The 24,369-nt window shown below is 50.0% G+C and overlaps 1 protein-coding gene across 1 annotated transcript in view; it reads right to left on the bottom strand.

The window, feature by feature from the left end:
- Positions 1-24,369, bottom strand: part of SLCO2B1 (solute carrier organic anion transporter family member 2B1) — a 50,827-nt gene that overhangs the window by 7,213 nt on the left and 19,245 nt on the right. The window contains exons 3-11 of the mRNA XM_082777479.1: positions 22,402-22,539; positions 22,094-22,256; positions 20,635-20,862; positions 19,382-19,480; positions 17,496-17,626; positions 8,635-8,743; positions 3,011-3,175; positions 1,316-1,508; positions 379-532 (exon numbers count right to left, since the gene is read on the bottom strand). Of these exons, the coding sequence (XP_082633605.1) occupies positions 379-532; positions 1,316-1,508; positions 3,011-3,175; positions 8,635-8,743; positions 17,496-17,626; positions 19,382-19,480; positions 20,635-20,862; positions 22,094-22,256; positions 22,402-22,539 (1,380 nt within the window). The remainder of the gene's footprint in view (positions 1-378; positions 533-1,315; positions 1,509-3,010; positions 3,176-8,634; positions 8,744-17,495; positions 17,627-19,381; positions 19,481-20,634; positions 20,863-22,093; positions 22,257-22,401; positions 22,540-24,369) is intronic.

Below are 24,369 nucleotides of genomic sequence, written 5' to 3'. Positions count from 1 at the left end.
AGTCCACTCAAGCTCCCGGATAACAAGGGAGATTTTGCAGCTGGGTCCATGGTGCAGAACCCAAGCTGGGGTGAAGCAGTGGATGAGCAAGGACACCTCGATGTCCTCAGAGGCTGAATATCTGGAAGCTCTCTGCCTGCTGCCTTGGCCAAGAACCAGTGCTGGCATGGGCTCTGCTAGACAGAAAGTGCTAAGAGACACCGTCTACAAGGGGTTTTCCTGGGACTTTCTCAACCTTCCCCTGCTCGTCCCACAAGGTGACACAGACCCGGTACAATGCTAATGAACATCAGAGGACCTGATGGACCTGGGTGCTGCATTGATCATCACTCATCAGCTGTCCCAAGCCAGGACACTGGCTCGGAGGGAATAACTCACCAGGACTGAATTGTTGTCGATATTCACGACCTCACAGCCAGCGTGGCAGGGCGAGATGTACTCGATACCATCAGAGCCGCAGATGGGGTTGTAGGCTTTCTCGGGGCAGTTACAATGGAAGCTGCACTCCAAGGTGTGGAGCCCAAAGTCAGAGCTACAACAGAAAGAACGTATAAATGCGTGGTACTGAGCATCATTAGCATGCATCTTATATGGGAGATATTTTGGGGGATTATTACTTGGAGATATTACTTGGGGATTAGTAAAGAAACATTGATTGTTTAATGCTCCCCCATAAAAAAAAAAAAGGATGCATAGAAATTCCACTATAAGCCACAGAGCCTTTGCTCAATGCCCAGGAAAAACATCCTGACCACCAATAGTCGTGGGAGTCGCCCACTTCCTTCATTCTGCATTCCCAGCCCTAAATGCAGGGTGAGGGCAGCGATGCCTGGCTGTGGGAGGTGGAGAGCACAGGGCTCGAGCCAGCTCTCACTATGGGATGTGCACGGATCAGCTCGTAGAAACCCGGATCAAACCTTTGGAGAGGGCAGGCAGCGCAGGGAAGAAGCCCTGGCTCTGAGGATACACTCCTTAGGCTGGCCTCTGGCCACATTACTGGCCTCATGAGTAGCACGCCAGGCTTTCCAGGATGAAATTTGTATCCTGCACTATTTGTGCCAAAGAAAGCATTCGCTCGGGTTTCACAACCCGTCAATGAAGCTAGAACGAGTAAGGACACAGCAGATTCAGGCTTTATTCACAAAAATGTAAATTCCTAGCTTGTTAAGCGTTTTGCAGAGGGAATAACCCCAGCCCTGGGTATATATAACCCCTAACTCCCATCTCAGCCCCCAAGCATGCAGCTGGGGGGGCCAATAGTGATGCTCCCACCACCAGCAGCCACCCATCCCAGCCCCATTGGTACTGTTGGTACCTCTCACTGTAGGTGACACCGGCGACCTTCTGCGTGGGGCAGCCGAGGAAGAGAAGGGGGAAGGCCACGAGCAGGCAGAGCAGCATGCCCAGGACGCACATGGCACTGCACTGCTTCAGGGACACCTGGAACCTCTTCAGGATGGCACCACCCACCACGATGCCCACCATCGCCCCAGGGATGTTCACAGCACCTGGGAAAAGACAGATCCTTGGTATCCATCCTCCAAGCCATCTCAGGCCCAGAGGATTTATCGTGGGATTTCTATATTTTCAGCATCACTGATCTGGAGGGGACCAAGGGTTTTGCAGAGAGACTGCTGGAATAATGTTAAGGTCAGAAAGCAGCTTTGCAAGGACAGTTGGCTTCTGCAGCAAACAGGCTCTGTATCAGTGCATGGAGGAGATGGAGGAGCTAGTGTAAAACTGTGATTAATCCAGCAAACGTGATTTTTTTTCAGACAGGAGGAAATAACAAGTAAACCCAGAGAGGATATTTAATTTCTGCATAATGAAAACATTGATATAATAATGTGGCTGCTTCTGTTGTCATCATTACAAGAACATTACCATGATGGACTTGGAGTTTTGAAAAACCCACCTTATATTGGGATACTAAAAAGGTGCAATGTGTTTAATTCATCAAAAAATCAACAGGGATTGCCTGCAGCCCATAAATACACACAGAAGGGAAGGATTTCCAGCTACAGAAAGCTTTTTGTATAACAGAGAATGATGAAGCAGGAGCTGGGAGAGCTACTGGGTAGATCCATATGAGAAATGCAGTGCACATCTTTAACAAGTAACACCCTTTAAAGGGTAAATCAAGCCTGGGAACCACTGCTGCAGCATGTAATCTTCCAATCTGCTTACATTCTTCGGATTTATTTGTTAGAGACTTTAGGAGATACTTACTCTGAGGATGCATTGTTTAAAAATACATTTAAAATACTTCTTTGTCTGTTGTCTAGACCTCAGAATGCTCCAGTGGATTGCAAGCTTCATATTTGTGTTACCACAACAAGCTTGCACAGGCAGGTCCGAGCCCAGGGTCGTATATTCTGGGTATTGCAATGCAAGTTAAAGCAGTCTGGTCTCAGGAGAGCATATCCTGCTTACAACTTCTCCTTTTCCTTCATAACAATGCCAACAGCAAGAAATTAGCCCAACTTTTATGAGCAATTAGTCTAACGATAGTAAACATTTTGAAGAGCTTAGAGAGGATTAGCACACCAACCAGGCTGGTCTCTTGCTGCAAAGTGTCTCCAGAATGCAAGCGTGGATTTTTGCTCTTTTTCATTTTATTTGCTCTCTACTTTTGAAAAGAACCATAACTAATGATTAATGCAAAGTAATCCCTTCCATAGAAATGTGCACAATTCAAACACGATGTTTCTTTGCTCCTTTAATGCAATGAATTCATCTCCTCTCCTTGAATGCAGTGAGCTGCTTTGGATAAGCATTTCCCAGGTCTTAACAGGTTTTATCTGAGCAAAGCCAGGTGGGAGGTAAAGGAAAGAAGGTAGCTAGTGCCTGAGAAGTGAAACGGGCAGGGACCTCGCGCTGTGTCTCTCTGGAGGTGATGGAAGGAGACTGGCAGCTCTGGAGGGAGAGTTGCTCCTTCAATCATCTCCAGATGATTTTCTAAGAGGATCTCAGAAGCTGGCAAGCCCCTGAGCGTGACAGCAACACTTACCGATGATCATGTTGGCAAAGGAGGCCGTGAGGGAGAACTGTCTCTCCAGGAACTTCCCCATGAACGTTGCCAAACCAGCGACCATGGCTGAGAGGTTGACCTGAGCCAGCACCACCAGCAGGAAGACGGGGTGGCGGAGGTTCCTCAGCAGGACCATAGGAAAGTCTGAAAGGAAAAGGAGAAATCTGCTGTATCCAGGAGAGGTGAATGGCAAAGTATTACTCATGGTAAGGCATTGAATTTCCCTGATTTTTATTTATTTTTATTATTATTATTATTATTATTGTGCAGAATTAACTACTTGGGAGGAGTGAGCTCTTCCAAAGATGTCATTCATAAAGGTCAGAATGTGTTCTTTCTTTCAGGGTTTGCTATTTCAGGCTTGTGTGACAAAGTGGACGTGAAGAAGTCAGGATAAAACATCAGGATATTACAGAAACTGAATGCCTGAGCACTGCAAAACAAAAAATGTGGAAATTATCTGCTTGAAAATGTTGACAAAATAAATCCTGTCCTCCACGGCATTTTGGGGTAAACAAATGAGCCATTTCTAAGGGAAAACTCTTCCCATCAGAGCATTTTTGGCTGCTTTTAGTAATCCAGTAGCAGCCATAGAAAAAGCACAGCTTTGGCTGAAGGCAGAGATGTGGATGAGCAGAAACAGTGGTGTTGTTTGTTACCCATGGGACAGGGACCAGGAAATCCAGTCAGCCCCCAAAAAAGAGTTTTCTGCAAATAAAGTAGCTTCCTTCTCAGCTAACAGCAGCCGTCTAACAAGACGTGTCTTGTGGGAAAGTCCTGGAGGCGTCAGCAAGCTCTGAGTGAAGCATCTTGACCCAAGAAAACTGATAGCTGGCCTCGACACCTGGGCGATGTGCTCGAGCAACCCTGAGCATCTGCTAATGCAGAGGACAAATCTGTAGCAACACCTCCTGCTGGGCTCTTATTTAGAGCTGCCAGGGACCTGGGATGCCTTAGGAGGAAACCAAGTGGCTCTGGGGTAGGTTTTCAGCCTCAGATGAAGCTCTGTGCTCATCTCCTGCCTCCAAAGGATGGGCTGTCCTGGGCTGGCTGAAATCTGTCCCCCACTGCCCAAGGGCAAGTCCTGAGGGCTGCAGCATCGAGTGGTTGCACACATGGTCCAAGTAAACACGGCCTCAGCTCCTTTCCCTGAAACTTTCTGGCATGGCTTCTTGTAAAAAAAAAAAAAAAAAAAAAAAAAAGTATGAAAAGGAGCTGGGAGGTCATTAGGAGTTAATTTATTTCTTTGCTGTGGTTGCAGTTTTAATGTCCTTTCAGTTTCAGTGGCAATGATGCATGTTTTTGATTACAGGCAAGACAAACACCAGCAGATTCCCCTGTGGCTGAACCCTCACTGCTTAAGCAAAGACCTCTTTGCTCAAAGGCATCCACCCCGCGGGATGAAGGCTGCTGAGCTCTGACACCCGCCAGCTGCAGCTCTCCAGCCTGGAGAGATTTCTCCCTCGTGCAGAGCCTGAGCCTCCTTTTTGCTCGTGCCTCTGCTCCCCCTCATTCTGTGCCTCCTCCGTGCTCTTCGTCCGACTTTGCGGCACGCAAGCAAAGGGCACGCATAAAGGCAACTTCCAGACAAACAGCGGCTGAGCTTCCCAGATGAGGGCTCTGGAAGCCAATATGCTGGAGCAGAGATAAGGAATTAACGGGGAGGATTAATGCGAGGGCCTGCCGTAAATTAATGGTGTTAATTCTCCGCAGCTCACAAACAATCGGGACGATCTTTCTATCTGCTCCAGCAGAGGCTGCGGCAGGGAGAACCAACTGGGGCTCGCCTGGGAACTGCCCCAAGCTGTGTGTTTGTTTTAGCTCTTTTAGTCCCCAAAAAGTCACACGTAGAGCAGAGACCCATTGGTGGCTGCAAGGAGTGACCCGCAGGCAAAGGCAAAGCTCGTGTTTGTAGGGGCATCGTGTCCCCAGCTCGGCTCTCTGTGCTCAGGGTTAGGCAAACAGCTCGAGGCATTGGCGAGCAACCGAGGGCTCTAGGGAGGGTCCAAGGTTGCAAGGTCCAAGAACCAAGGACCCTGAAACACCAAGATGCTGGAGAGCTGGGGGCTCTGCTGTCAACCAGGGAGGGAAGGGGCTGTGACAATATGCCAGTGCTGGACCGATGTGGATCTCAACAAAAGGAGGTGATTTTGCTCTGAAGTATCAATGAAGTCTTTGTTTTTTGAAGCATATTTCTGCCTAGTTTGCATACTGGAAAATCTTAGTTGAAAAATTAACTTACTTGGAAAATCTGTTGCAAATATGAGACCATTTTCTTGCTGAAAGATCTCCAAGAGCTAATTCAGCTTTCTTTGCAGAAGAATCATCTACAAAAGGATTTATTTTTACCTAAAGTTCTCCAGTCTTTACCCTGTGGTCACCAGGGCAGAGCTGTAAGGCTGGGACAGCCGGCAGGTCTCCCACAGCACTTTGGGAGGCAGCAAGGTTGCTGTCCTTTGCCATCCCCCTCTCCTTACAAATTTGGTCTGCCTTATAGCTCCAGGAAGGAAGCTGGCCAGATACTAAAAACAAGTGGAAAAAAAAAGTTCTAAAAACTTTAAAATAATGAACAAAAAATCCTTGAAACCTTCTTTAGGCATCCTAGAGAAACAAACAAGTCACAAGCCCCGGGTTTTAATTGCTTTGAAGATCACCTTTAATGGATTAATTCCCAGTGTGCGCAACAGAAGCTGAACATCCTCCCAGGTGTTTTCAACAGAAGCCGAAAAATTAGCAATGGAAATGACTTCTAGCTAGCTAAATCCCACTTCCCTGATTGCTGTGAGCAGGGCTGCAGAAGGAGCACGTTGTGAGTATGAGGAGCAGGGTGCAACCCAATGTCACCCGGCGCATCTGTGCAGGAGCCAAGCCCGTTCCCCACGGTGCTCTGACTTTCCTAGTTTTGAATCACTCTAGCAAGCGGAGCCTGCTCACTTCTTGGGTAATCGACCTCATTGTTAGGAAAGGTCCCCAGTGCTTTGCCTGAGTGTTTATCCTGTACACAGCTCCATCCTGTTATTGCTGGTTGTGGAGGGGAAAGCTCTTCCTGTCCTTGAAACACAGTTCCCAGGGCTTTGCAGAGTACTCCTGCTGCTCATCACACCTTGTCCCAGAAAGATTTAAAGCCCAGTGGCTTGCAGAGAAACGGAGAACACGAAGCGCCCCCTGGGATGGGCTCTAACCCATCCTCGCTTTGTTCCCAATAATATAAGTGGCAAAAAATCCTTCAAGCCTTATTTTGCTCTGTTATCTCCATGTGCACTGAAGCAACAGAACAAATGACAAAATGCATTTCCTTCTCCACAATCGTGCTCCATTTTGCATCATTTAAGCCGAACTAAGTGACTCAACGGCATTTCTGAACATCTTTCTCCTCCAGGCCAGCTTAGTTACTCAGTGCTCGCCTCTGCCAAGCCTGAAGAAAGTGATGAAGTCTAAAAGGCATTCCTCATCCTTTCACTGCTCCAGGAGGAGCTTCAAGTGCTCTGCTGAATCACAGCCTGAGCAGGCAGCGGCTGCCTCACCTGGAGCTTCCTCAGCCTTGGGCCAGGTTTGCAGAGGGAGCTGCATTTTCAGCATTTTACAACCTGCTTGTGGCATTCAGAAAACAAGCAGGGGGAGGACTCTGTACGAGGGATGCGGGAGGAACAGGACTGAATATTGAGGGGAAGACACGAGATGCAGATCGGAGGGCACCGCTCCTGAAAGGGCCTCCAAATCTGCTGAGCTCCATCAGTTATCTCAGCCTGCAAAGGGAGCGTCAGGGCCAGGGGCTCGTCAAGAAATCCTGGGTCAAAAAGCTCCTTTCTGCAGTCCACTCTGGTGGGCACAAAGTCTGAGCCCTGCCATGACAAATGCTAGCAGCCCTCAAGAGCCCTGGGACAAACATTTGCTCCTTTATGCCTCTGTCCATGTCTCGGTGAGTCCCAGCCCCGAGATTTGTCATTGCTGCTATTAGAAAACCCCAGGGATTTCAGCAAGGTTGCTCTCCTGGCTGAAATTGCAGCCACATCATCATTTTCTGGACTGGGATTTAGGGGATAAATTCTCAGAAATAATGAATTTATTAGCACAGCCCGGATGCAAACCCTGAGCACAGGTATTTCCTTCTCTGCACCCAGGCACGGAGAGCTCATTTTTCTTCATTTTTTTTTTTCAGTGGTAGAGAGCAGAGTGTTGGTGTGAAAATCCCATCTGAGCACCATAAATCTGTTCCCACGCAAGAGCTTCCAGCACCGGTGTGCTCGGCGTGCAGCTCGGCACGCTGGTTTGCTAAATGATGGTGCAAGCTCGGCGGGGGAGCAGCCCCCCTGGCTCGCTCCTCTAACTCAGCATCAGGCTGCGATGAGCAAAGGGTGCAAAGAGCAGGATAGAAACTTGCCCACGCTCGTCTGGCTGTGCATGCCCTCCACTGAGCTTACTAAAACAGAGAGTTCCTAATAAATGAAAGGGAATATGGAAGAAGTCGATGTGGGTTGGCTTTGTAGGGCTCCTTGCCTTAAGTAATTGCCAGAGATCCAAGTATTTCTTTCAAACAAACGTGACCCCTTAGCCGTAGCTTACAGAGACCAAAGCCCAGCTGATTCCTTTCAGCTCTAAGAGGCTCCCTCAGCCCACTGATTTCCAGACAAGCTCATTGCACTGGATTAACACCACTCTGCACAAAGATGCAGCTGATTTTAGTTGCTCTGACCCTGGCTCCAGGCAGTGCTGGCCGTCCTCAGCAGGACAGGCAGGGCAGCCAGGCTGTCGTATTGTCACCAGCCATGAAGGATGGGACCTGGGGAGAGTTTTTTGGGACTAAGAGCTACTTGGGGTGGGACTGTGATTGCCTGGAAGATGAGAAATAGTATCTCATTGCACCCAAGCTGCAAACCCTGCTCTAGTTGTGCATCTGGAACAGGATCATCACTGTCCCAAGCTAACCCAAGGAGCTGGGGGTGCCCCAGCCCTGGCAGTGCCCAAGGCCAGGCTGAATGGGGCTGGGGGCAGCCTGGGCTGGGGGTAGGATGTCCTGACCATGGCAGGGGGGTTGAGGGGGCTTTAGGGTCCCTTCTAACATGAATCACTCCGTGATTCTATCAGAGATTCTGTCTCTTTCCCTTCCCATGGCTCTCTGCTTGGGCCCCACTTTCCTGCCTGGCTTTGGGTTCTGGTGAGGTTTTGTTCCCATTTCCCACTGCCCACATGAGGCACTGCTCCCAGGTGGGGAGATGGTGCTGAGCTCCCCTGGAAGGATGCTGTGATCAGCACGAGGTGGTCCCGAGGGCTTATATAGGAAGAGGCTGGCATTGCAACCTGACCATTGCCAGGATGGGTGTGCGAGCAGAGAAATCGGAATAATTTCGGTTGGAAAAGGCCTTTGAGATTATCAAGACCATCAAACAACCTGACCTACCGAGTCCTACCACTAAACCATGTCCCTCAGTGCCACATCCAGACATCTCTTAGATACCTGCAGGGATGGGGACTCCACCACATCCCCGGGCAGCTCGTCCCGGTGCTTGACCTTACTTACTGAGGGTGCACTCACTTCCCTCACCCAGATCATTACCAAAATGTTAACCAAAATCCCAGCGAAGCAGGAGGATGCACAGACTTACGTTTGATGAACTTGGTTAGAGAGAGGTTTTGCACTTGTTCAGACTTTGACCTGAGCTGGCTGAGCAGATCCTCGCTCTTCTTGCTGCCACTCTCCTTCCCACTCGTCACCTGGGGACAGAAGAGAGTTTGTCACTGCCAGCCTTCCCACTGAACTCGCCTCTTCCACAGCTGCATTGCTGAAAGAAGGGAAAATCCCCCTCCTGAATCATGGCCTGGCTCTCTGCTGAAGGCAGAGGGATGGACAGCAGCCCACACTTCTTGAAGACAGAGCTTAAAATGTCCTGGGCTCTGCCAGCAGCATCTGTGGCTGCTGGGAGAAGCCAGGCAGACGCCCTCCCTCCCGTCCTGCCATCAGGATGAGAGCATCCACACAGATATCTGGGTTACAGGGGTAAAAGGCAACTTTCTCCCCTTTCCACGCAGCACTGAATCACATTTCAGAAATACCCACGGACGCAGAAACTCCAGGAGAGATGCACCTGGACCGCGGGAGAAGGTCCACCTAAAGCAGGTGAAGGACACTGCGGTTTTGGATGGAGGATGAGCATTTCCCCTGAGTCTCGGTGCTTACCGAGCTGTGCAAATGCCTTTGCCCCTGGTATCAGCAAGGAGAGCAGCCTGCAATTACAAGGAAAAAAGGTGCAGGGTCTGGGATGGAGATGCTGACACAGAGGCAGCAGAGCAAGGACTTTTGGAAGGGGAGCTTCCAACCTCCCAGCACCAGCAAGTGGGAGGCCAGGAGGGGAGGTTTTTTGGATGCATGATCCCCTGTTCTGCAGGCTTTTAGGGGACTCAATGTTTGGAGGATGCTAACTAGATGACAAGTGATACTACACAACTATAATTGCATACAGTGCTCAAGGGTAGTGTAGTTTTCATGAAAAAAAAAAAAAAACCCACAGTGCAATTTTAGCCAGAAGCCCTGAGCCAGCAGAGCCCTGTCTGACATCCCACATCAGCTCAGCCACCGCTCTGCTGCAGCTCCTGACACAAACTTAACGTGAGTCAGATGAATGAGTTAATTCAACAGAAACTAGATGTTCTTCATTCCCCCAAAGAACTGGACAGCTCATCAGCTAAAATGAGCTCTAGTTCTCTGAAAACAAGAATGATTATTAAGCACTGGAGAGGTCAAAATGTCCCGTGCTGTGAATACCACAATCTGTTCTCAAGAGCCTCTGCAAGGCAGTGGTGGGATTTTTATAGCTCCTTTCCTGGTTGTCATTGGTGGAGCTTCGAGATTCATATATTTTTATTTTTTTTTCAAAGGCAAAGACAAAATCCAGCTTCCTTTTGGTTTTCCACGAGGGTGTCTCATAGGACCAGAAACGCAGGTGCTAAAACTGCAGAGCTTTCCAAAAACGCATTCAAGCTCTTACTGACTGTGGCTTCCTCAGATGCCAGCTGCTGGCATTTCGGAGGGGTGACAGCCTGCTGGGCACTGCCGGCACATGCAGGACAAAACCCAAATCCCCAGGACAAAATTCCCCAGCTCGGGGTCCCTCGGCACGAGGAGGACATCTCCGTGCGCGTCTGCTGCCTTAGCACCGAGCAGCAGCTGCTCTCCGCAACGCAAAGCAAAGCCCTCGAGGAGAAGGCAAACTCTCCCCACAAAGGCTTGGCCCCGCTTCTGCTGCCTGAGTGGATCGGGAAATGCATTCCTGCAGGGTGAAGCAGGCACGTCTGGATGCTGGGAAAGCAAGCGGAGGAGGGAACGGGGTAAATCCTGCCCGCTCGCTGGGCACCGGCACGCTGCGCTCCTGCAGCTGGGGATTTTGGCATTGCTCTGTGCTGGTGGTTTGGCACACCGGAGTCAGCAGGTGAAACAGCACCACTGGGTGGGTTGTGCGTGGCTTCCCGGCCGTCTGCGGCAGCGTCTTGTCAAAAGAAAACAAACGAGTGTGGGAAGCGCCTTGCAAAACGCCCCCGCGCTTGGATTTTTCAGCATTGTTCCTCGGAGGGTTCAGTGAAGAGGCCCGCTCTGCATTCCTGGTTTTTGTAATCATTTTTTATCTAAGGCTCTCTGGATACATTTAGGGGGGTGGAGGAGGCACACTGGGTTCGGGGAGGCTTAGTTAGGACCCCAAGGAAGCACCAGACAAAGCTGATGTTTGTGCACGGGGCAAAGCAGCACCCACAGGGGCAGGGAGAGGATCCTGCCCCCCCTGGGGTGCTCCTGGAGCCAGAGAGGCCTGGAGCTGGTGATGAGAGCCCAGCAGGGCCCCGAGGTGCCAGGCTGTGGGGCTGTGATCACGTCTGGATCACTTTTGACATTGGAGGCACCTCTGGGGATCATCTGGTTGACCCGTGCTCAAGCAGAGCCACCCAGAGCAGATCCCTTCCTGCAGCTCCTCAAGCACCGGGAGCTTTGCATTAGGAAGAGCATCCCCAGCCTGACCTTGAGCGGGGGGGAAATCCTCCACTTCCAAGCACAGACTTGAATAAATCAGCTACAATGGAGCAGGGCTGGGAGCCAGGGGAGGAGCAGGACCTGCTTTGCAGGAAAGGCGGATGAAGGTGGCTCTGCTGCGAGCTGGGCTCCTGGATATGGCACCTGCGACAAGGGCAGCCTGGTTTAATTCATGTACACCACAGGCAGAAGGGATAAAAGGTCTGCTCTGTGACAGAGAAATATTCTTTGCTTAATTTGGGGATTCTGCAGAGTTCCCCTCCGGCTGTGCAGAGCCTCGTGCTCCAGGCTGAGTGAAAAACAAGGTCAGCGAACCCATTTTTGTATTAAACAAACAAAATGTAAAACCTCGTAGACGGAAAAAGAACTGGTTTCCCTCCCGACAAGGTCGTGCTCCCTACAAACGCTCCTTTATGCCTCTCCCAGCACGTGTGGGTCCCGCCAGGGCCCCTGTTTCCTAGCGTGTTAAAATAGCCAGCCCACAGCCTCGCTCGTGCAAAACTGGCTGTTTTTAGCTGCCATTTATTTGTGCCTGTCTTTAAAGCTCCCTGGGGAAAATCCGACCATTGAGCCCGACCTGTTCCAGGAAGGCAGGCACCTGCATGCCAGTGCTACTTGGCCTCCGGATGCTCCCCAGATTGTCTTTCCAAGCTGCTTTTTGCTGGTGCTTTTGGGGGCTTCCCTATTAAAGGGAAGCCTCAGAGCAGCACAGCCCCGTGGCTCCGGGGACAAAGTTTTCTGACAAACCCTTTGATTTCCCCACCCCAGCTTCTTTCACCGTTCTCCAACAGGCAGCAACACAAAGAGTAGCAAACTTCTAAGAGTTCCCTGTGGGATATTTTCCTTTTGGCTTTCCGTGTGCCCTGGGAGCACGCCAGGTCGCTGCTGGGTCAATGTGGGAGGGTCCGAATAAACGAGGACAATTTGTCCCAAGACAGAAGCTGGAGAAGTTATTTTCACTTCCCCTCCCCGGAGCTGTTGCACAATGTCCCCGCTGCACAGAAGGGACAATGAGTGACTGCCACCTCACCACACGGGACCTGGGAAGTTCACACAGAGCCCGAGGCCACCGCCAGGCAGAGCTGTTGGCTGTCTGCACCCTGCAGGTACCCTCGGTGGGCTGGGGAGCTCCCAGCCTGCAGGACACGAGGCTGTCATCTCCTTGAAGGTTTGAACTCACTGGTACGATCCCCTGGCATGGCCCAGAGCAGCACCAGTGCCCATGGGGCATCTTCAGGGCAGTGTTCTACCTGTGGGAACATCTCATCACAGACTTTCTGCTTCAGGACTCGAGGGCCAGACATTCCCAAACCTCGCCAAGCAATGCCATCCCAAGCTCTTGCAGGTATATGGTAGCCAGGACACATTTTCAGGGTTTCTCCATGCATTCCCTGCTTTTGCCACCACGCAGCAGGTGCTTTTTGGGGATGAAACAAGTTGATGCAGTCTGCGGGCTGCTGTCCTGGATTTGCCAGCTCTGTGCCCCGTGGTGTGAGGTGCTAGATGGATGGGTTTATCCATGGGAGATGGGGGTGACTTCCTAACCTTCTGCTCCACCACATAGGTCTCCAGATTGCGGCTGCAGGTCCATCTTGGTGCTCTCTTCTGTCCCCAAGCATCTCTTCAAACTATCTGGGGGTAATTAAAAGCAAAACCTGGAGAGATGAACAACAGGGGACTCATCTGCCCTAGAGACGGAGTCGAAATCCCAGCAGATGCACTTTGGGGGTCACCACAAAGCCCATTGTGTTGCTGCATGCCCTGAGCACTCCTACATTTCACATCCCTTCTCCCCCATCCTACATGCCCCCCAAAATGTTCCATTCTGCAAAGGATTTCATCCATTGGCCATTTCCATCCTGTCTTACAGGAGATAAACCTGCTGGCAGCAGGACAGTGGCTCCATCCATCTCTAGCAGGAGAACACAAGCGGTGGGTCCTGAGCAGAAACCAGGGAGCACAGTGCAGCTGGCTGTGGAGCTGAGCAGCTCATAAATGCACTGGATTTGCTGAGCTAGATGGAGTTTGCACAGATGTGCAGTGAGTGGTCTTCAGCTGTACCATAAGGTTCCCTTTGGTGGCTTTCCTGTGACGTGGTGACGTGGTTCTTTCCATGTTTGTGCTTCCTTTCAGCCCTGTTTTTGCACTTCTCCAAGCCAAAGCACCACACATGAAGCCTTGAGATGAAGAAGGACCCAACGTAAGAGAGGCACCATCCCATTCATCTCTTCTGGTTTGCATCCCCATGTCCCCAGCTGGATGGGCTACCTTGGGTTAGGGTGGGTGGATCTCAGCAGCCTGTTCTCCCCCTTCAACAGCACCAGTGTTTAAATAAATAAAGGGAACCCAGTAAGTCTAGTCTCTACGTGCAGCACCATAGGGGAAAACAAGAGTTAAACTGGAAAATGTGAAAACTAGGAGACTAAACATGACATTGCTAAATAGAAAAAGAGAACAGAGCATCCCAGAGGGATGGACTGGGCTGCTGTGAAGTGCCAGTGGCTTTCTTAGTGGTTCGGTGCAGAATCCCCAGCTATTTTCAGCAATCCCCTTAGCACAGTAAGAAGACTTCATCTTCAGAGAAGGAAGGTGGGAATTGTGCATGCAGGAGGGGCTGGTATACCAAGCAGGAAAACCTAGGCAACTAGAGGGTTGCAATAACAGAAACCAAACCTAACTCTGTGCAAAGAGTGAACTCTGTGCCATGTACTTAGGGCTGAAAAAGAGGAATTTCAGCTCCACGTCTGGAAATGAGAAGAACAAATTGCTCAGGTCCATCTCCACAGACACCTATGGTGCAGCCATGGCACACACAAGGATGCAAGTTTCTGGAACTGTGTTCTGGGAGGTCTGGGGGCGAGCACTGATGTAATGGACCATTATCTGAAGGGGTCTGAGCGACAGTAAACCAGAATTGCCAGGGCATGGACACAACAGGGACGTGTCGACCTGCTTCCCATAAAACCACCTGAGCTGCCTCACAAAGCTTCTGTTTGCATTTAATGTGTGCTGGCACTGCAGGGGAGGCTTTGTCGGGGGGGTGAGGCAGTGCCAGCCACCCCCTGCTCACCGTGCCTGGGAGATGGTTGGCTTAGCTTGATGGCTTTGGAGTCACAAAACAAAACCCAAACAGGCAGATAATGGAGTGTGCAAGACAGGTCTTGCACGCCAGAGGTTCTGAACGAGGGTAATGCCTCTGCTTTTGTTTAAGGTGCTCCAGATGGCACTTTTCCCTCATCAAACCCAGGTATAGATGATAGAGCACAGAGCAAACTGGCTACACAGGGAAATATTCAAAGGCTGTAGTTCCCCACACTCCAGGACAAAACCCTGAGAAATGGTTCAGGCTCATGGAAACAGCTTTGAACTGGAATTATTAGGGAAAAACTGGTTTTGACTGGAAGCAGATTGTCCAATAAAAGCCTGTTCCGCTCATCCTCCACCCGAGATCCTGACAATTTTATAGCTTTGTTGTGATTGTCCTCAAGTCGTGTTATTCAGGATATTTTGGTGCTAGAAACTTGCTGACGGGTTTCAAAGCAGAGGAACAAAAATGTTTGGAGTCAGGAGTGATTGATTTGTGAGGAAAGGTCAAAAGAGGGGTCTGGAGTGATCGATTTATGAGAAAAGATCAAGAGAGGGGTATGGAGTGGTTGATTTATGAGAGAAAAGATCAAAGGACTGAACTCTGTTCACATTAAGTGCAAAACGTGTTCATGTGAAGCGCAAAAGTCATTGCAGGAACTTCAAAGAAAGAAGCTGTAAGGTAAAGGCAAAGCTGAAATGTGGCTGTAGAATAAATAATACAGATCTGTCTTGGCTGATGGGAAGAGAAAAATACATCTCCAAAGAGACAGTTATCCTGTTTGCTGGATGATGCCCACTGAGGAGGACAGAGACCTTGGTTTGGAGAGACCACCAAGAGCTGAGCTGAGTGAGCCAGGAGGGAGAAAAGAAAATGAAGGTGGGATGGGAATCAGAGAAGAGAATTAGCACTTTCAGCAGTGTGAAGGACAGAGCCATGGGCCAGCCTTTGCTACGGTGATCTTGCTTGGTGGGCTCTGCCACAGGGAAAGGCACCAACAAATTGTTCCCAGGCAGCTTCATCATCTACAGCAACGTGCTCCGGTTGGGGTAGACGAAGGCAAACTTGGGGACAATGCTTTATTAGCATCAAGCTTTGCCTGGAGACACACATTTCCTTTCTGTGCTGCATTTCTTCCCAGCTCTGCCCATCCTTCCTGCAGGGTTTTGCGGTACATCCCCGGCTGATGCTCTTTTGTAGGGGAAGTTTTTCTCTAATGAGCTCAATGGTGGGTGCACTAATTGGGTGGCTTCAGAAACGTCGCTGCCTCCAGCTCACTGGAGAGGAAAGGTGGCTGCCCTTTGCGACCGAAAAGTGTTCGTGTTTTACCTTTAGCTGAACACTGATTTACTGCAGGGGCAAGCAAGTGAAAACGATATTAACTTTTTTTTTTCCTTTTTTTAAATTTTTTTTTTCTTTCTTTTTTTTTTTTTTTTCTTTTTCTTTCCTGCAATAACTACAGAAAAAACTCCCATGCAAATGCAGATTTCCTACAGAGCTCTGAATACTTCCACAGCAGATAGAGGTTTTACCCGCAACAGCTTCTGGGAAAGTTTCTAAAAAAGCTTTTTTTTTTTTTTTCTTTTAAAGCAAAACCCTCTGCTGCTGCTGGCAATGCTGAGACCCCGATGGGATGGGCATGAGCCCAGCTGCTGGGTTCACCAGGCCCTGGCATCTCCCACCCTGCAAGGGGGAGGCAGATTTTTGCCATCCCTTGGAGTATTCCCTTATGTATCTTTTCAAAGTCTAAGCAGTTTTCAAAGGCTTTCTGGGGGAAATGGTAAAATGAGGAGAAATTCAAGTAAAACCTGGGCTGCAAAGAGATAAATGGATGCTCAGCCACGTGGGAGCATCCCTTACAGTTAGCAGCCAGTAGAGTGAGGGGATGTTGTTTTTGTTGTTTTTGCTGTTGTTTTTGCTTGTTTGTTGTTTGTTTGTTTGTTCTTTATATCATTATCCAGCCAAACTGGAAAACTCTGAAAAACTGATCGCATTGATCAGAGTGCAGCACTCGTAAAAGTACGGTTGGTTTAGTATGAAGCACGTTATTTTCCCTCAAGAGCCATCCACGAGATTAATGTTCTCATCAGCCCTAATAAAGAACCTTTCTGCTGATAAGGAGCGCACCCCCATCGCACACCGAGCAGGTTCTGCTAATACAGATCATCCGTAATGATTTTAAAGTGAACCAAGCTTCACATGGACAAATCAGGCCCATTGCATTCAGTGTCACCCTCATCCTGTGAAGGATGATTTTCCACCCTGTTACCTCGCCGGACTGCAGCTGTTAGGGGAACCTGACAGCGTGTAAAACCCAGGGGTGGATCACCGTATTCCCCTGAAGTGCAAACGGCACAACAGGTTGCATTGTACAAAGCAGGTGAACCTTAAACCTTTATAAGAATCGCTCATCACTGCAGAAATTTCAGAGAAATGAGGAATTATCGTGCACCAGGCGGTGCACGTACTTGTTTAGACAAGAAAGCTTGACAGTGTTCCAAAATAAAATATATGTGAAAGGCAATTAGGCAGGCTGGAGCATGGCCAAGGCATCGAGAGGAACACAATTTCACCAACTAAGCGCATCCAAGGAACTCCAGCAACCAACAGCGTTCAAAGCCTTCCCACAAAGGGACGGCTGCTTCTCTAGAACAACAATTTGTTTTGAATTATTCTCCAAAACACGCCTTTTGCCAGAAAGCCAGGACCTGCGGCCAGCAAAGCGCTTGGGAAGCTCACGAGCCATTTCACGTGCTGGCACGGGCCCTAACACACTCAGCAGGGCTCCAAAGGGATCGAGACCCTGGTAGAAAGCACAAAGGTGATGGGCAAAGCTGGATGGTGGAGCCCCATGGACAAGTGAGCGTTGAAAAGGGTTGTGGTTTGTTTTGTTTTGTTTTGTTTTGTTTTGCAATGGGAACAAAACAAACTGCCCACCAGCCTCAGTATTTCAAACACCCCCAGGCACAACCCACTTCTAGGGAAAGGCCGGTGATGCACTATTCATATTTCCTATGAAATGGGGCTGATCCTCAGGCACATGTGATCCTCCTGAAGGGAAGCAAGGGCCAGCAGTGCAACAGCTGCCACCAGCTCCCAAATGAGACAAAACAGAAGGAGCAGGACCATTGCTTCCCCAGAGAAGTGGGAAGTCCCAACTCCATGTGGGCCAGGAGAAGGCAGGACGTCCATCTGCATTGGGCTTGCCTGGTGCTGAATATTCCTACACTTCTGTGCTATTTTGGTGTGCCACCATGCAATTACCACATCCCAGAGATGAGACCAAAGCACAGCTCGCAGCAGGCTTTAAGGAACGACGTGTTTGAGCACAATGCCACCAGGGCAACCCGCAGCACCTCTCCTACCTCTTTTGGCATTTCCCGTGGGAAGAAGAAGTAGGGCACCGCAGACACGGCCACCAGACTGGCTGCCACCAGGAAGCCAAGCCACCAGGCACCGACCCACCGCGGGTCCTTGTTCGTGAGCTGCACCTCATCTGCAACACAGATAGAACAACATTTAGTCAAAGGTGACCAGAAAGATCCCAAAGGGATGGTGCTGGGTGGCCCCAGGCACCCGAGACATGAGTATGCTGCATAGTCGTGGCTCCCAGCTTGAGGACTATCAGTTTTGGGGCATGCTGCTATATCTCAGTTCATTTTTCAGTGTCACCAGGGTGTCTAAAACCTCACTCAGCCCTTCAGATGGGAGTGACTGGGATAAGGATGTCCTAGAGCTTCCCCCTTCTTCACCCTTCAGAGGCTGATCTAGGTGATTCTAGAGGATCTAGATAAAGTCCATCCTGGCTTCTTGCTCTCAGCTCAACAGCAGAAGGAATCCAACTCCCTGCTGCTGCACGTGGCCTGGGGAGAGCTCATCCATCATCTCTGCAGAGATGGAGCATGCAGCTGTGGTGGTGAGCTTGCAGCGAAGAGCATGGCACAGGCCCAGGCACCTTTGTAAGGGTGGCAAGGGGTAAGTGAAAGATCATGCCTTATAGTAAGTTTGTTTTCCCTAGCACAGATTTCCTTAGTGCATCTGGGGTTCATGGCCAGGAGTCTTCACCTGTCAGGACTCCAGAGACATCTCTGAGGTTCACCAGCCAGTGAGGAGGATGTATTGCTGCAGTAATAAGCTTGGAGGTTGTCTGATAGGAGGAGGCATTGTAAACCATGTTCTTACTTTGTAAACATCATAAAAATATAAAATCATAAAAATATACAGTGACAAAGTCCAGGCAAAAAAAGTCTCTGGTGAAATCTGTGAGCAGGAGTGAGCCTGGGGCTCCAAGAAGGAGCCAAAGCTTCACCTACAGCACCAGCACCCACTGCTCATCCACCCCCTGCACTGGTGTTCTGGTCACTACCCAAAGGAGCCTGTCAGTTGTCCTTTTCCTCACGTGAGGATATGCTGTATAGTGTGAGTTTGCTCTGATAATAGCTGGGGAAGATCCACTTGTGCTCCAGACCAGCATCCAAGAGCAGCCAAAAAGGAGATGACTACAAAATGTCTCGGTAACATGCCTCAGGGAGAGACAGAGGTTGTAAAGGAAATCCCTTTCATGCTCCTCTCCTGCACTACCTGGCTTTTCTCTACTACTTGTTTTCACTTTCCTCCCATCCTACCTTTCCCTCTGCTTTTTCCCATCTGAGTTCTGGTACCCATTCTCCACTCCTTGTCTCTTATTTTTCCCCTCCATCTTTCTCTTTCATGTTTCTTTCTGGGTTTTGCTTATCCTCCACATCTCCCTTCTCCCCAGTGCTGGCTAGAGGCAAGATGCTCCCACTTTTCCTTCTGGCATATGGCATAAAAATTGTAGAAGAGTGAAAATGAGGTCTGTTCTAGTATCACAATGCAGATGAGCATCCCCCTAACCAGACCTGGCAGCAGCCCAAGGCTGAGAGTTTCTTTTGGGTTCCTTCCAACTCGGGATATTCTATGACCTCCAGGTCTGAAGGAGAAAGAGATGATTGAATACGGGTTTCCAGCAACACAAGTTGGATGGGAAGGACACACAAATATGGGGCATCCACCCCAGATTTGATGAGACCAGTTCCAGAGCATCCCTGGGTGCTGGAAGTGACTTCCCAGGTGAGACAACAAGCAAAGGGAGCCAGAGTATGCCTCGTGGGTTGCACCCTCAGCCCTTGAGGGTCGGGATGCCCAGAGAGGGGCTGTACTTCTGCTGGTTCAGTCACTGGGATGCAGCAGGGAGGGTGATGGGTGGCTCTCCAGGGGTGCCTTCACTCACCTTCGGTGATTTTGTCGATGTCGACGTAAAAACGCAGCATGGCAGAGCCCAGCATGAAGGCCACCCCCGGCCCGATGACGGTCACGGAGAACAAGATGCCTGCGGAGATGAGAGCAGAGAGGGACTCAGCCACACACGAAGAAACCATGGGGGACACAAAGTGGCTCAGGGCAGGACCATGGTCCACAACACTTTCCTCCAGTGCAGGCTGTTTCCCAAACAGCTTTCTGATCTGCCTCCTATGGGGATCTATCCTATCTATGGGGATAACAACCCTGTGCTTCCCAGGCTCCCTTTGCAGGAAAGGTTTTGCAAAACTCAAATCTTTCCTGCTACTTTCCTCCAGCGCCTTAGAAAAGCTGAAATACACCCAGAAACAAGATGTGCCCCTTGACATAAGAAATCTGGGAAACACAAAGTTGCTCAAGGAACTCATCATGCTGTCTGAATCACTTTCTTCAGTATCACAGTTTACTGACTCTCCATTACAGGGTAATAGAGATAAAAGTTATCAGCAAACTCTCCTCTGTGAATTACTGATGAAGACATCAAACACGTTGAGGATTCCACTCCTATCTGACAGATGATCTGTTTAAATATGCTGAACAGGTCTCTAGCACGTACTGGAGCAAAATTTGATGTGGTACTTCCACTTTCTTGACGGTAACGATATGCTTTTGAGCCACCCTTGCTGGCCCATCCAGTTCAAAAGGCTGTCACAGATGGCAGCTGGAAAAGTGCTCAAAGGACCTGCAAGAGCCTTCTCGTCTATCCCACCTCTCTGTGACATTCCTTGCAGGCTGCCCAAGCTGTTCTCCAGCACTCAGTATGCTGATGGATGCTTGTCCACCTCCCAGATGATTGATCCTCCTGCTTTAGCTTCCTACCGTTTACCCTATACCTAAACAAAGTTTTAATTTCTGCATCTTAAGCCCACAGCTGCCTCCTGTGAACACAGGGAGATTATTTCATTTCTCCTTGTTGAAGCCTTTTTTTGTGTCTCTCTCTGGCTTTTACTCACAGGCCAAAAATCCCAGTAATCCCAAACTCTCCCCTAAATCATATTTCCCAGCACTGGTGTCTGTAGTCTGTCCAAGCTTGAAGCAGATCCACTAATTTGGAGAAACCTTCCCGGTGCTGGGAAGAGCAGAAGGGCTAGAACAAGCCCTCATTAGTGCAAACGAACACTGTCCTGCCTTGCTATAGAGAGCTAATTCTGGTTTCCCCTCTTTCCCCATTGTCCCCTGCCTTACCCAAATAGAGGGGAGAGTTCTGCTCGCTGGCGAAGTCATCGATGTAGGAGATCCCAAAGGGCTGGATGGGGACGCCGCCGATTCCCAGCAGTGCCTGGGCAATGAACATGACGAGGAGCACCTCGTGGTTCTCCCTGGCAGTGTGGGGGGCACAGACGGTGTCGCTGAGGTTCCCCTGGGACTCCGGCCCCTCGGGCTGGCACAGGTCGGTGGTGTTGCTGAACATGCCTGCGGGGACAAGCGGAGAGGGCTTGGTAAGGAGAGAGCAAGTTTTCTGGAGACAGCAGCAAGCACATGGATGTGCACGCAACAGACGTCGGGTGGGAAACATTGGTGAAAGGAAATCCCAAACCAAATAGATGCTTATGGATAGGGTCACAATGAAATGGCACCAACGCAAAGGTTACTCTGCAGATGTTCACAGCGAGACAGATGTGCGTGCCATGGCAAGCTACCTCCACGGAAAAAGCAGAGCTGAGATCGCTTCCAGTTTCTCACAATAAAGTGAGGAAAACTACAGGTTTTGTAACTCACTGCTCAGGAAATGAGAACGCATTTTACCCAGAAATGTATTACAAAACTGCCTGAGTGATAGCGCTGATTACAGATCATGTAGCATCCCGAACTCCCTTACATACCAGAGGGGAAATGTTTATAGCAGGATTTCCATGGTTATACCCCAAATCACTTGTAACTCTGAGCACTTGACACAGGGCCACCAGCACCAGCCACTCCTAAAATACATGGCTAATTGTTTCCAAACTGTCGTTAGCATCTGACCCCATTTGTATCTGAGAATTATTCACCTACTAAATCTTCCTTTGTTGGCCGTAGCTGAGCAAAGCAGCTGCGCTTTCTCTGATGAGCCAGAGAAAAGCCATTTGTTGGAGGCTTCTAAAAGATTTGCTGGAGGTTTGTAGCAGGATCTGGGGAGTAATAAGAGGTGTTTTCTCCCTTCTTTCTTTCCTTCTTATCTCTTCACCTTTCAGAAAGAACATCCCGGATCCACCCTGCTCGTGTTCTCCATGAGCAATATCCACCTGTGTGTCTCCCACAAGGGGCTGATTTTTGGATGGGGTCTAAAACTTCAAAGCTCAAGGAGATCTCAGGTGCACAGGGCAGCCAGGGGAGATGCCCCAAAGCAGGAGGGGTGCCCCTCTGCTGCCCCACTGGGTCAAATGGGGCTCCTTGCACACCTCTTCTGATTCCTTCCTGAAAAAGGCTTCGGGTGATAACGTTCACCACACCTTACTGAGGTCATGGGAATGAAAATAAGGAAGAAGCTGACGTGAGTGAGGTTGGCTTGGCACGGGTTGTGGGAAATGAAAGCCCTGATGGCTTGGGAAAACCATCCTGCTACCTGGAGCTTGCCAGCAGCACGGAGGCACAGAAGACAAGGGGGACCAGAGGTTCCTTTATCTGCCCAAAAAGGCATAAAATCAGTTCCTAGAGTACCTACTGGCAACGGACTGGTCGTACTCGTAGGGCCCTGTGATGAAGTGAGGGAGCGACATGAGGAAGCCGGCCAAGGAGACCAGGATGGCGCCGCAGCCGATGAAGCGAGGCCTGTGCACCCGGCTCCCGAAGTAGCTGATGAAGACGATCAGCAGCGTGTTCCCAACCTGCAGCAGGACACAAAACCAGAAAGGCTCAGAACATTTCTGGTTTGAGGGACACAGACCTCAGAAATGCTGGGCGAGGGAATGACAGGAGCACGGGGAGAGCGTCTGCTGGGTGGACAGGGTTTCAAAACAAGCAGGTTTTCACCTCGTTGAAGGATGCGAGGAGCCCTGAGGTCTGGCTGGAGAGGCCGTATCGTCTCTCGATGGTGGAGATGGAGCTCTTCAGGTAGCCAGAGACCAGGAGCTGGGAGAGCTGCAGGAGCCCATGGCAGAAAACAAAGAACTGCCAAGACAAAAAGAGAGCATCCAGCATGGTTACAGCAAGCTGCAACACCGCCACAGATACATTTCCATTCAAGAAGGCCAACAACATCCTGGTTGTGTCAGGAGCAGTGGGGCCAGCAGGGCCAGGGAGGTGCTCGTCCCCCTGGGCTCTGCTCTGCTGAGGCTGCCCCTCAAGTGCTGGGTTCAGCTTTGGGCCCCTCACTCCCAGAAGGACATCGAGGCCCTGGAGCCTCTGCTCACAGGGAAGCAGGGCCAGGAGCAGAGGGAACGGCCTCGAGTTGTGCCAGGGGAGGCTCAGGTTGGCAATGAGGAGACATTTCTGCTCAGCAAGAGCGGTCAGGCCTTGGGACGGGTTGCCCAGGGAGGTGGGGGAGTCCCCGTCCCTGGGGGTGTTCAAGGAGAGGTTGGACGTGGTGCTTGGGGACAGGGCTTGGTGGTGACATTGGTGGTAGGGGGAGGTTGGAGCAGATGATCCTGGAGGGCTTTTCCAACCCTAATGACACTATGATTCTGGGATTCTATGATCCCTTACACAAAAGCATGGTTATGGGATACAAACTTTAAATACTAGCCACGCTCCTGCTACTGGTGGTCATCTGAAATTAGGTCACACCATTAAGTAGCTTTCTGCCAAAAGTGACAACAGGGTTGGTGCTTGTAAGGAGAGTGTAGTTCCTTCAGCAGAAAACGGTTGGATAAACAAATCATTTTACTTTGCTGCTAGTTTGTGTTGGCTTCGATCTGACATCCAGCAGCAGCAGTGGAAGGTTGCACAACCTCCCTGCTCCCGTCCAACCCGACCTCCGAAGCCGCCCTGCGCTGGCAGATCTGCTGGGACAGGAATGAGCCCTTCCAAACGCAGCAACAAACAGCATCTCCAGAGAAAGTCAGGAGAAGGTCAGGGAGGAAAATTCAGATTTCTGTTTCCTTTTCTTTTCTCTTTTTTTTTTTTTTTTTTTCTTTTTTCTTTTTTCATTAGCTGTTGCAAAGATCTGGAAGCAAGGATGTTATCTTGTACTGGAAAATGTGAGAGCTCTTCACTTCCAGAAGGAAAATTTATCAAAGACTGTCAGCTCCCAGAAAAATAAATAAATAAATAATAATTTTTTTTTTTTAAAAAAAAACAACACTGACCTCATCTCCTCCATTGTTAGGGACATATTTGCGCATGCTCAAGTTAACGTGTGGCTCGAGCCATGCAGCCTGAGGGCAGCACCCATCGTCCTGCTCCTCGTGCAGAAGCATTTCTCAAGCACCGAATGAGCTGGCCCAGGAGGAACGGAGACCCCTTGCCTTTCATCCACATCTCTGCAAATTTCTTAGCAAGGGAAGGGAGATGACAAGCGTTCTTTCCCTGCTGCCACATGGCTCACCACAGGCATCCTTCACTGTCGCAATGCCCCGAGGAGACAGATTGCTCATCCCTCTGCAGGACAGCCTGAGTGTCCCTGATCCTTCCAGACCTGTTGCCCTGGCCTTGGACACTGCACAATGCCACAGGGTACTGCTCTTGGCAGATGTTTTCCCAGCTGTGCATTGCTCTGGCTCTGACGGCTTTGCAGCCAGCTCCCACCAGGCAGGAGTTTCACTGGAAGAGCTGCTCAGCCTGGCCTGGGCTTCTGCTGTGTCTTGATCTGATCCAGGGCTGAAGCGGGGCCTCTGCCAATTTGGATTGCTCCATGAACCATGGCTGACATTTGCAGTGCAAAAAGGGAAAAGGAAGATTGTCAGGCCCTCTTGGCTTCCTGGGAACCAGAGCACCAGGGTATGGGTACCACCACCTTCAGTGATGTGTTATCATCCTGCAAGCAGGGTGCAAACCATGACC

Source organism: Aythya marila, assembly GCF_965140915.1.
Source record: "Aythya marila genome assembly, chromosome: 1".
NCBI classification, from domain to species: Eukaryota; Metazoa; Chordata; class Aves; order Anseriformes; family Anatidae; genus Aythya; species Aythya marila.
This window is presented reverse-complemented; position numbering and strand designations above follow the sequence as displayed.